At 46.3% G+C, this 16,603-nt stretch overlaps 1 protein-coding gene across 1 annotated transcript in view; it reads left to right on the top strand.

The window, feature by feature from the left end:
- The window catches only part of LOC113888098 (nuclear RNA export factor 3-like), a 30,038-nt gene extending 17,289 nt beyond the window's left edge, over positions 1-12,749 (top strand). Inside the window, 13 exon segments of the mRNA XM_027535421.1 lie at positions 29-136; positions 283-325; positions 328-391; positions 959-995; positions 1,346-1,414; positions 1,497-1,552; positions 1,654-1,761; positions 1,882-1,940; positions 2,047-2,162; positions 2,269-2,311; positions 2,831-2,903; positions 3,445-3,491; positions 12,634-12,749. Coding sequence (XP_027391222.1) covers positions 29-136; positions 283-325; positions 328-391; positions 959-995; positions 1,346-1,414; positions 1,497-1,552; positions 1,654-1,761; positions 1,882-1,940; positions 2,047-2,162; positions 2,269-2,311; positions 2,831-2,903; positions 3,445-3,491; positions 12,634-12,749 — 939 coding nt within the window.
- The last annotated feature ends 3,854 nt before the right edge of the window (positions 12,750-16,603 follow it).

Genomic DNA, 16,603 nt, shown 5'->3' with positions numbered 1-16,603 from the left:
GAGTCCTCACTCTGTTTCCTCATTCTAGCTTTCATCTTTGTACTTGAGCAACAAGAAACCCTACTTGGTGCATGGCCTGTCCACCATTAAGGAGATTGCTTCCACCACGAAGAACTTGAATCTCTCCAACACTGAGGTGAGGTGGGGCACCCAGATCCTCCTTCGAAAGGAATGTGGGAGGCCTTATGGGTGGCGACAGACAAAGGAAAGTGGATTTGTAGGGAAAGGAAGGGTGTGGGTGCAGAGCCATTTGGTCCATGTGGGTGTTCCCTATAATTCTAGGTGAAGATTGCAGGGGAGATGGACAAGGGTCATCAGCTGGAACCAGAAGGATGTGTGCAGACAGAAGCGCTGTGTGCACCACCTTCCGTGATGAGTCAACCAACATGAGGTCTTCCTCTGCCTTGTCTCTACACCCCTATGTCTCTCTCATCTCTCCCCTCCTCCCTCCACTCCCTTTCTGTCTTTATTCCCCTCCCTACCTCCTGAGTCCCACCTCAATCACCTCCCTGCCATAGCACCTGGTCATCCCTGAGGTGTGTCCTGACTTGACAGCATGCTGGACTCCCAAGTGAGGTAGCAAAGCCCCGGGCTCCCATCCTCCCATATCTTCTTTTCTCTACAGCCTTCACTGGGCCCTGGAGGAAGGAAGGAAGGGATGGAGGGGAGTAAGGCCTGCAGACTGGATTTGAAGTGCCGGTCCCTGTGGCACTGCAGAAGGGAGTCAGAACAGTCTGGCTGGGAGCTACGCAGAGGAAAGGAAATGGAGGAGGAGGTTCAAGGAAGGGGTGGAGGGGACAGTCTCCCTCTTGGTCCATCCATAGAGTGGTGACCAGGGCCCTTGAATGCTAGAATACTGGGGGTGAGGGTGCTGTGATTACTGTAAGTGACTTGCTCCCATGAGGAGGGTCGCGTTCACAGTTTCACTGACATTTTTCTTTTGTCTTGATTTTGGCAGCACCCTCCTGGAGTTGTTCCCCAGGTTACTAAGCTTGGTAAGTGCATTCCTTGATCAGACACCTCTAACTAGTACTGACAGTGCCCTGAAACTACTCGGAAACCCGTTAGGACCTGTCCAAGTTCCGTTTTTTAGCCTGGCCCTTAAATGTCCTGTGGGAGGGGGGTGTACCATTCTCTGTGGGCACCTGAAAAGGCTCTGGATCTTCAGCCATGTTCTCCACAGGCTTCGGGGACCCATGGTGATGACAGAACATGTAGTCCTGCCTCCGGCATTTCCAGGGACACTTTCTTCCCTACCCCCAGCCCATCCTGGGCCCATCCTTTTCCCTGACTATCCACCACCACATCCTGGACTGCACTGCTGACTTCCTCTTCCCTCCCCTAGGATGGCCAGGAGACACTCTCAGGTTCTAAATGTGCTGTGGAAGCCCCCAAGTGCTTACCAATGTGCAAGGTGAGCCCAGAGGATCCAGCAGGGTTCTAGGTGGTACATGAGGAGGTGTCAGCCCTGGTCCTGAGGACTGTTTTGATTCTAGGGAAGCTTCTTTGGATCTGAAGAGTTGAAGAGTCTAATCCTGAAATTCCTGCAGCAGTAAGTACTCCTGAGAATCTGAGCAAGGGGAGGGCTAGGACAGGGGAGGCCACCAAAGCTCCAGACCACACAGATGTACTGTCTTCACTGCTCCCCCTCAGGTATTACTTGATCCATGACTATGGGGACCGCCAGGGACTCCTGGGTGCTTATCATGAGGAGGCCTGCTTCTCCCTGGCCATTCCATTCCAACCCAAGGACCCAGCTCTGTGAGTATCACAGCCTAGACTCTTCCCCCAGGCCATGTGGTTCCCCAGTAGATGCAGGCCAGCTCCTGCTGACACCTATGGTGGCCGGACCACCACCTACTGTTCCTCTCTGTCTCCTAGAAGCAGCACGTGTGCTTACTTCTTGGACAACAGGAATATGAAGATACTCAAGGACCCCAGTGAGTGTGTGGTGGGAAGACTGGGCCAGAAAGGGTGGTAAGGGGGCCAATCATAGGGTCCATGGCATGGCAGACATGACCTTTGCTTTCTTCCCCTCCCCCACAGACCTGCGTGTCCAGATGATGAAACACACAAAACATGACATTGTGCATACCCTCTGTGCGTTGCCCAAAACTCAGCATGACTTCAGCTCCTTCGTGGTGGACATGTGTTTTCAGATGGTGAGCAGGTGCTCCTCCCTTGGTGTTGGGCGGGGGGGCGGGACAGGAAGCACATCGTAGGGAAGATGTTTAGGGGTAGCTGAGTAACTAGGTTGGTCTCTCTCAGGAAATGATGCTCTGCTTCTCTGTCAACGGGGTGTTCAAGGAAGGTATGTGTAGATCCTTCCCCCCATCATGGACCCCCTCCACCAAAACCCTTCCAGTTTCCCTCCAGTCCACTCCTCTCCACTCCCCTTTCCTCTCCTCTGCTCCCCTCCAGCCCTCAAGTCTTCCCACAGTTCAGGTTTGAAGTGCGTCCGTGCCTGCCCTTTCTAGCCTGGGCATTGGTGACATAGGATGTCGAGTTTAGTGGCTCCCATCCCAGATCCTTACATTGAGAACTTGGGCCATTATAGTTTCCTCATTTGCAAAATGGAGTCATAATGTGCACCTCTTGGGCAGGTGTGAAAAATGCATCACATGAACTTGTGAAGCTTTTGTCATGGAACATGTTATTGGGAGCAGACGGCTCCTACAGTTGCCCTCCCCATTCCCAACACCCTGGCTCCCCAAGGGAACAACTGTCCCCTCAGCCTAACTGTCAAGTCAGACCCTGACTGGGGAATGACATGGGAGCCTGTAAATTATGTGGGGGCTGTAAGGGGTACTCTTACTCTTTGTTGTTGAAGTGGAAGGAACGTCTCCTGGCTGTGTGCGTGCCTTCACCCGGACCTTCATTGCTACCCCTGCCAGCCCTTCCAGGTGAGAGCCGTGTTCTGGGCAGAAATCCCCATCCAGCCTGGGCTCAGGGTCCTGGGTATGTGGATGCAGACCTTAGGTTTACTCAGTATTATGGAAAGTCAGCAGGGAGAGCCAAGGACCAGTCTAGCCTAGTGGTTAGGAAGAGTATGGGCTCTGGAATCGGCATATAGGCTCTTTCCTTGACTCAACACTCACTGTGTGACCTTGGTCAAGTCATATGATCTGTCTGTGACTCAGTGTCTTCTTCTGAAAATGGGGATCAGACTGTACACTCTTCTACTGGAGTGTACTGGGCTACTGTTCAGGGTAATTGTAAAGTTGTTCCTGGGTTGGGGATCAGCCTATCCACTGAGTGAAGCTGGTAGACAATCTCTCCGAAGGTGGGCTCTATGCAAGGGGCAGAGTAACAGTCAAGGAGCCTGTGGACAGACACAGGAGGGGGATGGAAGGAATCTGGTTGCTGACTGGCAGTGGGAGCAGTCAAGACTGGGGGTGTGGGTGGTTTATCCATCAGTTGTCCAAATATGCATTTTCTCCCCAGTGTTTGTATAGTGAATGACGAGCTGTTTGTGAGCAAAGCCAGTCCCAGTGAGGCTCAGCATCTGCATCCTCCATCCCAGTACCTACACTCACCTCCAGTTCCACGCACACCCTCTCCCAGGAGCAGCAGGAAATGGTGCAGGCTTTATTCATCACGTCTGGGATGAAACTTGAGTAGCCTCAGAAGGAAGTGCTAGGTGTGCATGGGGACAGAAAGGAGCTGGCAGGAGTAGAGGAGCTAATAAGTGGATCTTGCAGATAACTGTTTTTGCTTATTTACTTTACTCATTAATACCCTGCACATGTCATTCTCAATACAAATTAATTTACCTAGTTGTTTTGAATAGGTGTGCATTACTTTTCTGAACTCCATGAACCTTATTCTTTTATTGACAGACATTTAGTTTTCAGGAAATTTACCCATTACACACTGAGCTCACTCTGCTGCCTATGTCACAGTAAACATGGAAGCTGCTTCTGACCCATCGTTTAGGAAATGACACTGTATGGTCAGTGTATCCACTTTGTTCCTAATAGATACTACCTGTTCTTCCTCCATCTCAGGTGCCATTCTGGCAACCACTGAGATTAATACAGGTGCCATTCAGGTTCTCCCTCTTCCCATGGTGAGGTCTGGGAATTCAAGCCAAGAGGCCAGGTGGTCAGCAAATGAGACTCAGGCCTCCTAGTTCTGTTCATTTTCCAACTCTCTCCCTTCATTTCCTCCAAGCCTAGCACAAGATCCTAGAGCAAGCCTTCACACAGACTTGATCTAGGATCCCAAAAACAGTCTTGACAAGAAACCCTTGGGTTTCATCATCTTCATCCTCATCATCTTTGCTGTATCTTACATCCGATCTGAGAATATCCCTGTGACTAAGCCGTAGGTCTGCTTGGAGCTCAGAAGCCAACACTTAACTGACAGTCATCCACCCAAAAGGCTAGTTTTTCTGTGTATTTGTCCCAATCAGGTGATCTTCCTGACCCAGGGATCGAACCAACATCTTTTGTATCTCCTGTACTGGCAGGCATTGTTTACCACTGAGCCATCAGGGAAGCCTTCTAAATGAATTAAAATCTGCTTATCTGGAATATTTTGGGTTGGCCAAAATGCTCTTTTGGGTTTTGCCATAAGATGTTAGGGAAAAGTCCAAACAAACTGTTTGGGCAAGCCAATATTTAAAGCAACTGAATGTGTGAAAATTGAGTTTGGTGCTGGCTGGCTTTTTGGCTAATGGATTCCAGCTTGTTGTGAAGACATAAAGAGAGACCATCTTTGGCCCCGTCATATAACAATGTCTGTGTTGGAAAATAAATTGGTGTGTTTTTTCCAAGTATGAGTGTGTTCATAGGAATATGCTTGTGTCATTAAATAAATGTGCAAGTTCATGCATGTAAGTGAACAGGTGATAACATACAGGGATATTAGCATGCTTGTGTATGTAAGTGAAAATGCAAGCATGCTTATTTGTCTCACTTTTTTTTCTGCCCATGCCATGTGCCTCATGGCACTTAGTTTCTGGACCAGGGATTGAACCCAGGGCCACAGCGGTGAACGTGTAGAGTACTAACTACTGGACTTCCAGGGAATTTCCATATGATATTTTAAAAGCACTTCTGACCCTAAAACAACAAAGGTTTTAACAGTGCAGATCCACATAAATGCAAATTTGTTCAATAGCAAGTACTACACAATATGTATTAGCTGTGAGGTAAAATCCTGGATTCACAGGAACCTGATATTCAAAGAGTAAACCATATATTATATATATTTAAGTGCACATGGAGGGTCCGTACCCCTAACCCCTGCATCACACAAGGGTCAATGACATTAGTATATTTGAGTGAATGAATTTGTGAGAGTGTATATGAGTAAATGTGTGAGCTTCTTTGTGCATGTGAACACATTCCTATTTCTGAGCATGTTAATGTATATGTGAGTATGAACGTAGAATGTAAGCATGACAATGATTGATTTTCCCAGCACATTGATGTGAATGTATTAGTAGTTACTGTGAGCAAATAAGTGTATGACCATGTCTGTGCAAGTGAATGTGACCTTGTACATGTATATAAGCACATGTGAGAGTGACCGTGGTGCCTATTCAAATATGAGTTTACATTTGTAAAGTGAATGGGACTTTTCCTATGGATGAGTGAATTTGTGACCATGGACATGAATGTTACCATATTCGTGTGTATGTGAATGAATATGTGTATGAGCATGTGAAAGCAGAGTATATTTCTGTGAGCTAATGTGCAAGTGTGTGCATGTGAGTGTATTAGAGCATCTGTGTGTGTGTGTGTAAATGTGTGAACTTCATGTTAAGTGTGAGCATATTCATCTGTAAGCATATGAATACAATGTTCTTTGTGAGTATGTTGTACCTGGGGAAATGTATGAATATGTGATCAGGAACATATAGAATGTGTGTGTGTGTGTGTGTGTGTGTGTGTGTGTGTGTGTGAATGTGAGAAGGTTTGAGGGAATGCATGTATAAGCATGCATTTTATTGAGTGAATGTGTTTAGTTCAGTTGTTCAGTTGTGTCCGACTATTTGTGACCCCATGGACTGCAGCACACCAGGCCTCCCGATCCATCACCAACTTCTGGAGTTTACTCAAACTCATGTCCATTGAGTTAGTGATGCCATCTAACCATCTCATCCTCTGCCGTCCCCTTCTCCTCCTGCCTTCAGTCTTTTGCAGCATCAGGGTCATTTCAAATGAGTCAGTTCTTGAGCTTGTAAATAGGCATATGGGGTCAGAGGGAGGGAGCATGGACCAAGGTCAAAGTCTGGGGATTGTCAGATGTAGATAATACACATTATCTCTGAGGCACTTCACCAGTATCTTTCACATTCTGATCTGTTTCACACTTGATATCTTAGTTGGGAGAGGATGGGATACATTATCCTTTTTTGTCATGCAGATCTGAGACATATGAGAAAAAGATAGTCCCTGGATTGATTTGACCCTGCTTATGTTGTCAGCCTGCTTATTTAACTTACATGCAAAGTATAAGCCCTCAAGCAGCTGCTGTTCACAACACTCTGGCTTCCAGGTCTCTGGCCCAGTGGGAAGAAGCTGTGCAAGCTTCACCCTGGCACCTCCTCCTCTTCTTCTCACTGCCCCTTCTCAAAGAACATTAAATGTGCTAACTGAACCTGAATGGGACAAAGTTGTTAAGGCGTCTGCTGGTGAACTTGTTGGGGAAGAGGAAGAATGGATTAGTCTTAGACACTACTTCACCTCTGACACAAAGACTCGATTCAGTCTGGTGTGAGCATGCACAGGGAGATCTAGGAGTCCCCAAACTCTGAGGCCGTTGAACCAAATTCCCCAAAGTCCTGCCTGAAGAGAGGGAGAGGTGGGAGGAGAGGTGACTCTCACGGGGTAAGTGCCACTGCCTGGATCCTTCTTGCCACTGATTACCTCAAAGACCAGGGGATGGGCTTGGGCTCAACTTGCCTGTGGAGTATGCACTGGTTTGAATGGGTTTCAAGGACTGTTGACATGAAACTACCACTTTTCTTGGCAGCACTTTCTTTCACATTCTCACTGTTCTTTATCCTCATCCCTCATCCTTTCTCCTTACTACTCTACTCATCTGTGTCCAGTTTCAGCTCTCATTCTCCTGCTGCCTCTCACTTTCTTCCATTAAATGCAATTCACAATGTAACCCAGTAATGCTCACTCCTTGAATCCTAGAGCCTCACTCTCTTTCACATTCAAGTTGCGAATATCTTCTCAGGTCCTCTTTTATCCCAGAGTGACACCCCGGCAATTTTAACCTTGCCCTTGCAGTACTTACAGGCCCCTGGCAGATGCTGGCCATCCTCTTCTCCTGCTCTTTGGGGCTGAGCATCCTTCCTCTCCAGATGATGCTGCAGTTGTAGGCCAGGCAGAGAACCTACGTCCTAGGATACCTGTACCAGAGTGTTCATGTTTGTTCTCTGCTTTCCCCAAACCTGCCACACACTCCATTCATATGCAACTGTCCCACCTACTGGCCTCCCCAACACACACACACACACACACACACACACACACACACAACAACAACAGCTTGAGACTTAGTGCCTGCTATGCTGTGTTCTGTCTAAACAAAGTCTAAAGGTGTTCTTGCATTTCCTTCTTCATCCAGTTCAGTTCAGTTCAGTTAGTCATGTCCGACTCTTTTTTGACCCCATGGACTGCAGCACGCCAGGCCTCCCTTTCTGTCACCAACTCCCGGAGTTTACTCAGACTCATGTCCATTGAGTCGCTGATGCCATCCAACCATCTCATCCTCTGTTGTCCCCTTTTCCCCTTCTCCTCCTGCCTTCAATCTTTCCCAGCATCAGGGTCTTTTCAAATGAGTCAGTTCTTCACATCAGGTAGCCAAAGTATCGGAGTTTCAGCTTCAGCATAAGTCCTTCCAATGAATTTTCAGGACTGATTTCCTTTAGGATTGACTGGTTCGATCTCCTTGCAGTCCAAGGGACTCTCAAGAGTCTTCTCCAACACCACAGTTCAAAAGCATCGATTCTTCTGTGCTCAGCTTTCTTTATAGTCCAACTCTCACATCCATACATGACTACTGGAAAAATCATAGCTTTGACTAGACGGACCTTTGTTGGCAAAGTAATGCCTCTGCTTTTTAATAAGCTGTGTGGGTTTGTCATAGCTTTTCTTCCAAGGAGCAAGTGTCTTTTAATTTCATGGCTGCAGTCACCATTTGCAGTGATTTTGGAGCCCACAAAAATAAAGTCTCTCACTGTTTCCCCATCTATTTGCCATGAAATGATGGGCCAGATGCCATGATCTTAGTTTTCTGAATGTTGAGCTTTAACTTTTTCACTCTCCTCTTTCACTTTCATCAAGAGGCTCTTTAATTCTTCGCTTTCTGCCATAAGGGTGGTGTCATCTGCATATCTGAGGTTATTAATTTTTCTCCCAGCAATCTTGATTCCAGCTTGTGCTTCATCCAGCCCAGTGTTTCTCATGATGTACTCTGCAAATAAGTTAAATAATCAGGGTGACAATATAAGCTGGGTGGCCAAGCCTTCACCCAAGGCTTGGCCAAATCAATCCAGGGACCACCTTTTTCTCATATGCCCCTGATCTGAATGACAAAAAAGGATAATGTATCCTACCCTCTCCCAACTAAGGTATCAGGTGTAAACAGATCAGAATCTGAAAGACACCGGTGAAGTGCCTCAGAGATAATGTGTATTATCTACATCTGACAATCCTCAGGCTTTGACCTAGGTCCATGCTCCCTCCCTCTGACCCTAGATGCCTACTGACATACTATCTTGCTGAAAACAATGGGAAAATGTGCTTACTGTTTTTAAATTGCTGCTGTTAGCCTTTTCTGAAATACAGGAGAACATGAGGTAGCAAGTCATGAAGTAGCAACTCCCATGACATCTAAGACTCCCATGAGGGAGCAAATCTCCTGACACGCACCAGTGCTTGGCCCAACTCACCCAAAAGTTATCAAGCAAGGGGAATTGTCTGTGCTCCAACACCTGAATTCTCCTATACCCAGTCCTCTGGCCCTCAGTCTCCTCCCTAGGGGCCCCACCTAGAAGTACTGTCTTTATAAGGTAAGGTACAGGATCTTGCTCTCTGCCTTCTCCATGTCAGCATCCCAGCCCATAGGTACACACTCACCCTGGAACATGTGCCCCACACCTTATCCCCTCACCTTCTGGAGGGAACAATGGAACAAAAGGAAAGCAATAGTCACCTGATTCACCTCCAAAACTCAGGGCCCATGGCAGTGACCTTGGTTTTCAAGGAAGCTCCCGGGGCAAACATGTTACCCTCACTGGTTTAAACATAGGTGCCAAATCCTCACAGTTGTGTGCTCTTTAGGGTAGAGTCCCTGGAAATTCGGTATTTGCATTCATTAACCTCATAGATTTCATATGTAGTTCAACCTCCTGTGTGTGTGTGTGTGTGTGTGTGTGTGTGTGTGTGTATGCTAAGTTGCTTCAGTCATGTCTGAGTCTGCAACTCCATGGACTGTAGACCACCAGGTTGGTCTGTTCATGCGATTCTCCAAGCAAAAATACTGGAGTGGGTTGCCATGCCCTCCTCCAGGGAATCCTCCCAATCCAGGATTGAACTTGCCTCTCTTATATCTCCTGCATTGGCAGGAGGGTTCTTTATCACTAGCACCATCTGGGAATCCTTTGTTCAACCTTCTGCTAAGTCGCTTCAGTCATGTCCGACTCTGTGCGACCCCATAGACGGCAACCTACCAGGCTCCCCCGTCCCTGGGATTCTCCAGGCAAGAACACTGGAGTGGGTTGCCATTTCCTTCTCCAGTGCATGAAAGTGAAAAGTGAAAGTGAAGTCGCTCAGTCGTGTCCAACTCTGAGCGATCCCATGGACTGCAGCCTACCAGGCTCTTCCATCCATTGGATTTTCCAGGCAAGAGTACTGGAGTGGGGTGCCATTGCCTTCTCCGGTTCAACCTTCTATACAACCTCTATTCAATGTACCCTTTTTTTTGTCATTGATTTATGGTTCCAGGTGGGCCCTGGGCAAGAGAATACTACTATTCTGTGGAATCAGGGTGGGTTTCCTGTCACATCGAGCTGTGTGGTCCAGGCTACCTGCCCTTTCCAAGGGGAAGGCTCAGAGTGAATACGGAAATAAACTGACTCATTAGCGTCATGGTGGCTTGTGTTTATGTTTCCTCACCATTTCTCATGTCTGATCTAGAAATCTCAATGCTAGGCTAGTTTGGATTTTATTTGACAGCTAATGTGATTACCAGTTCTTGACATAATCAGGCTTGATTTATAAAGATCATGCTGACTGCAGTGTGTTGAACAGACTAGAGGGACCAACACTAATAACAGAGAGTAAAGAAGTTGGGATGTTGTTGCAGTAATTCGGGAGGCAGATGTCAAAGGGCTGCCCTGGGAGTGGCTTATGATCAATGCAGAGATGAGTACAGAGGTGGGATGTTTGCTGGAGGTTGAACCAACAGGCAAGCAACTGGGTCTGGGTAGGTGAGGTAGACAAGACAGAGATCATGTGCTCAGTTTTTAACAAACTCAATAGAGTAAGAAGCCAGGGTACAGGAGCCTTCCCTATAGAGCCTGACTGATGGAGCAGAAAATTTTACCTTGGGCAGCATAGAACCCTTGGCCTGAATACCCATTTCTGTGGGTAGTGCTCCTGCAGTCACACCAGGGTGTGTGCTTCAGGTGTAGCTCCTTCTCAAGGGAGTGTACAGAGAGCAGAAGGCCTCTGGCATGTGAAACCAGAGGAGTGGGAGAAATTCCAGGATCAGAACAAAAAGCCTGGTGGTTAGAAGCCTGGGAGTACCCCACTGCTCATCTCTGCAAGTCAGGAAGTTGGGATCTCAAGAGGAAAAAGTGTGGAGCCTGAGGGAGTACCACTGTACATGGTGGGGCAGGTTTGCTCTGTTTCAGTTCTATTCAAGTTAACACAAAAGTGTCAAGTGTCATGACTTCTGGTGGTCCACTACTGTTGGTGGGAATGCAAACTAGTACAGCCACTATGGAGAACAGTGTGGAGATTCCTTCAAAAACTGGAAATAGAACTGCCTTATGACCCAGCAATCCCACTGCCAGGCATACACACTGAGGAAACCAGAAGGGAAAGAGACACGTGTACCCCAATGTTCATCGCAGCACTGTTTATAATAGCCAGGACATGGAAGCAACCTAGATGCCCATCAGCAGATGAATGGATAAGAAAGCTGTGGTACATATACACAATGGAGTATTACTCAGCCATTAAAAAGAATACATTTGAATCAGTTCTAATGAGGTGGATGAAACTGGAACCTATTATACAGAGTGAAGTAAGCCAGAAAGAAAAACACCAATACAGTATACTAACATATATATGGAATTTAGAAAGATGGTAACAATGATCCTGTGTACGAGACAGCAAAAGAGACACTGATGTATAGATCAGTCTTATGGACTATGTGGGAGAGGGAAAGGGAGAGGGTGGGGAGATTTGGGAGAATGGCATTGAAACATGTATAATATCATGTATGAAACTAGTTGCCAGTCCAGGTTCGATGCATGATACTGGATGCTTGGGGCTGGTGCACTGGGACGACCCAGAGGGAGGGTATGGGGAGGGAGGAGGGAGGAGGGTTCAGGATGGGGAGCACAGGTATACCTGTGGCGGATTCATTTTGATGTTTGGCAAAACTAATACAATATTGTAAAGTTTAAAAATAAAATTAAAAAAAAAAAAAAAGAGTATGTACTCCCTATATAGGGTGCCTAGGTTTGATCCCTGGTCAGGCACCTAAAATCCAAATCGAGATGATTTAGAATCACAACTAAGAGTTCGCATGCCTCAATTAAAGGTCCCAGATGCCCCAAATAAAGATCCCACATGCCACAACCAAATATTCCACATGCTGCAACTAAACAACTAAAGACCCGCATGGTATAACTCAAAGATCCCACCTACCACAACGGAAAAACCCCTTGTGCTCTAACTAAAGTTCCTGCGTGTGGCAATGAAGATCCCACGTGTCACAACTAAGCCCAACATAGCCAAATAAATTAAACAAATATTTAAATATTAAATATACAAAGATTCATTTAAAAACCTTCACCTGGCTACAAATGAACATATCTTTGAAACAAAAACAGATTACAGGCACAGACAGCAAACTTCTGGTTACTGAGGCTGGGTTGGGGGGAGGTTGTAGGAGAGGAATGGATTGGGTGTTTGGGACTAGCAGATGCAAACTATTGTACACAGAACGGATAAACAAGGTCTTACTGTATAGCACAGGGAACTATATTCACTAACCTGTGGTAAACCATAATGGAAAAGAAAAGAGAGAATGTCTAAATATGTAAAACTGAGTCACTATGCTGTGCACCTAAAACGAGCGCAACACTCTATCATCTATACTTCAATTAAAAAACCCTCAAGTGTGTAGAAGCATCAGATGTACACGATGTGATGTCAGCACCCTGTCTGAAACCTTCAGAACCATTCTCATATAGTTTTTGCTGAAACAGACAAGTCACTGGTCATCAGTAAGTGTCACGTTATTTCCCAGACGACAAACAACAGAGAAGACCCTGGCTGTCACCTTTCCGAGGCTGTGCCTTCTCCAGCACACATGTAGACACACAGTAGTGAGTGTACACGTTCTTTCCCCTGCTCCCTTCTCTTCCTACAGTGAGTGAGCCAGAAGAACGCGGTGAGGAAGCCTCCTCTTCTTCCCCAGCTTTTATCCAGGCGATGGGGTACAAACACTGGGTCCATGCTATCAAGCAGGATGAAGGGCTGGAGTAGAAGGGGCAGGCATTCTGGCAAGTGGAGAGGAGGGGAGGCAGGCAGCAGGCAGCCCACAGAAAAAAGATTAGTTCAATCCCCTAAAGAGCCCCATCTTGGAGTCAGCGTGGACACAGCTCTCCATTTTGGTGGGGATCCAAACAGGGGCAGCTGATTGCCTTGGAAAAAGCAATCTTCCACATTCAGTGCCCTCCTGAGCTGAGCTAACCAGTCTACATTCGCCAGCACAAAGTCACATTTTCCCACCTAAGCTGGGACTGTCACTACATCAACCTTGATCTGGTATACAACTCTTTTTAGGGCTAGCAAATGGCTTGACACTGAGAGCCATCTGGCCATCGAGCAACAAAATCATTTCAGATTCTGAGGCCTCAAGAGTGTCATCTCAAAGACATTCATTCTGGAAGCAAGCGTTTCTCTTGTTAATCACATGCTTTCAGACTGGAGGTGTCTTGGATGAGGACAGGCAAGTACCCAGTCTGAACCCTGCAGAGAGTTGGCCTTTCCAAAGCTTTCTGACATGCTCACCCAAGATACGTGAGACCTTCAGCAGGGATAATTCCTCCCAAAGGGCATGCGAATGGGAACAGTCCCTGAGCATCACTGTGATCCTATAGTACTTTCAGACGATGGCAAAGCCCTCCAATGTACTTGCGTCTGTTCACACTATATTCTATAAGGTCAATACAAGTAATGAATTAGTGACTTACTAAAACATTGCTCCCAAAGGAAATAAAGGGTTAGGTTCCTGTGAGCCTCCGGTCACAACATTTTCATCAATCAATCAATTTATTAACTTGTTTTATAGCTGTTTCCATCTAAAGATACAATTTAATCAGAAACCCAGAATTTGTAAAACCATTTATATTAACAAAATGATAAAACTTTCTGACAAAAGACTCTAGAATCTGTCCAAGTCTAAATCAATGGACACTTCCATTACTATCTCCAGAGGTTCCTTCATTGTTGAGGAATTAGTACCTCTGTTATGCCCCAGTGGCATCTCTGACCACCCATGACATTTAAAAGTTGCTCACAGGCCACTGAGGCAAGAAACTACCCTTCTTGACCCTGTATTACATATGATTATAGAGTGGCAACTGTCAGCCACATACTGGGCCATCCTCAAAATAGAGGTACTCAGAGACCCTGAGCCAGTGAATCCTATTCTCTCAAAATGGGTATGTTGAAACCCTAACCCCCAATGTGACTATATTTCGAGATACTGCCTTTAAGGTGTAACTAAGATTAAATGAGGTCATAAGTATGCAGCTGTAATCCAACTGGAGGGCATCCTTATAAGAAGAGTAAGAGATTCCACAGAGCTCTCACTCTCTCCCCACACCAAACAAAGTAAATACCATGTGAGGACACAGTAATAAGACAGCTGTCAGTCAAGGAAAAAGGTCTTACCAGAGTATAAATTCTTTTACCAAATTCTAGATTTCCAACTGGATTAAACTGTGGGCCTTTGTAACAACTTAAATTCTTTCCTCCCTCTGTATTCAAATTTTCTGATTTCTTTCTCTTGGATCCTTTTTGCTTCTTTGTCACTGGATATACCTTGTGTGTCTGTAATGGGGGAGGTGTCACCGCTGGAAACCTGGTGGAATACAGAGCAGAGAGCAGGAGGTGAGCAGGCTAACCACGAGGTGGGACGGGGAGCTTGTTCTTCCACAAAGACTCACCTCTCAGGTGAGAACATCTTGGAAAGGGAAGGTGGGAATTGATCAGGGGCACCAAGCCTGAGAGTGGCGAGAAGAGAAGCAGCCCAGCAGCTCGACGCCATGAAGCATGCTGTGAACCAATCCTTTGGCTTCCAAGAGCAATGGGTCTAACGCACATCCGGCTGCCAAATAGGGAGGAGGAAGCCTGGTGCACAACTGGCTACGACCACCGTGATGCCGTAGTGAGGTTCGCAAATCCTGCAGGTGGCAAGATTCATTCAAAAAGATGCCAGATCCTGCTTCCTATCATGGTTTGGGCACTACCCAGCCCTCTGCTCATTCTGGTCCTTGCAGTCGTTGCTGGCTCAGCTTCAGCTTGAGCTCCCTGGAAGCTGGAGAGGGGTCAGGGGGTTGGGGGACCAGGGCATCTCGCCCTGCACCTACCGTCTGTAAGAATGCAAAACCTGCTTTATGCTTAAAACAGCTTATGCCCAAGAATTTTTTTTGTGTGGTGAAAGGAGTCATTTGACTGCCCAGGTTGAATTATGAAAGATCTGGACACCTTTGAGAGATCAGGAGATAGTTGGCTGGGGGTCACTTCCAGACCCTTGGGCTTCCAGTAAACCAGAGTGTCTCGCCTCTGGAAGGGGTAGAAGGGGGTCAGTCAATGCATTTTATGATAGGGCTCTGGCGCCTCATCAGGACAGAAACTGGGCTCTCAGACTGCCCCCTCCCTTAGCTAAGGGAGGCAAAGGTGAAGTGAGGATTCTTGGCTGCCATCATAGAAGGGGAAAAGAAGGCAAAGGTCAGTGTATCAGATCTTCAGGGCAATTGGCCCCTGGAGATGAGGCCACTCTAAGGCTCCAGCGTTTTGGCCCCAACATGTAGAGAAAAAAGCCTGACATTTTTGTTTTTGTTCTTGTTTAGTCACTAAGTCATGTCAACTGGGTTGGGGAATGTGAGGTAGACAAGACTCAGTTTTTAGCAAACTCAATAGAGTAAGAAGCCAGGGTGTAGTGAATGTGTGCTCAGGAGCCCTCACCACGGAGTGTGCAAGATGGAGCAGAAAAGTCAGTCTTGAGCAGCATAGCGCCCTCTGGCCTGTACACCCATTTCTGTGGATAGTGCTCCTTCAGTCACACCAGGAAGTATACTTCAGGTGTTGGCCCTTCTCAAGGGAGTATAGAAAGAACAGAGGCCTCTGGCCTAGGAGGCCAGAGAAGTATGAGAAATTGCAGGATCAGAGCAAAAAGTCTAGAGTTTGGGAACCTGGGAGTACCCAATTGCAGGTCTCTGCAAGTCAGGAAATTGCAATCTCGGGAGGCAAAATGTAGAGCTTGGGTAATGCCACTGGTAAGTACACATGGTAGGGTGTGTTTGCTGTGTTTCAGCTCTATTAAACTTAATACGAAAGTCTCAACAAAAAAGATCTCATATGCTGCAACTAACATATCCTGCATGCCTCAACTAAAAAGAACTCACATTGACCCCCATGCCACAATTTAAAGATCTCCCATGCCACAATTAAGATCCTACGTACTTCAACAAAGATCTCACATGCCACAACAAAGATCCTGCGTACCATAACTAAAAGATGCCCCATTCCATTATGTAAACAACTGAAGATCCCACAACCGTGAAACAAAGATTCCTCATACTGCAGCAAATACCCGGCATACCACAAATAATGGATCCTGTATGTCAAAACAAAATGATCCTACAAGCTGCAACAATGATCCCACATGCCCCAACTGAAGGATCCTGCATGCTGTGAGTAAACAACTAAGGAACTCACATGCTACAACAAAATATCCCACACACCACTACAAAGATCCCACGTACCACAACTAGAGGATCTTGCATGCTGAAACTAAAGATCATACATACTGCAAAACAGATCACCATGCCACAACTATAGATCCCACATGGTGCATCAAAGATCCCCCGTGCTGCAACTGAAGACCCATATGCTGAACAAAGGTCCTGCATACCACAATTAGATGATCCCTTGTGCTTTAACTAAAGTTCCTGCAAGTGCCAATGAAGATCACACGTGCCACAACTAAGACCAACATAACCAAATATATTAAACAAATATTTAACAATTCAATATAAAAAAGATTCATTTATAAACCTTCACCTGGCTACAAATGAACATATCTATGAAACAAAAACAGATTACACATC

This window comes from Bos indicus x Bos taurus, chromosome X (genome assembly GCF_003369695.1).
Source record: "Bos indicus x Bos taurus breed Angus x Brahman F1 hybrid chromosome X, Bos_hybrid_MaternalHap_v2.0, whole genome shotgun sequence".
Classification (NCBI taxonomy): Eukaryota; Metazoa; Chordata; class Mammalia; order Artiodactyla; family Bovidae; genus Bos; species Bos indicus x Bos taurus.
The sequence above is the reverse complement of the archived record's forward strand: the minus strand, read 5'-3'. Positions and strand labels throughout refer to the sequence as shown.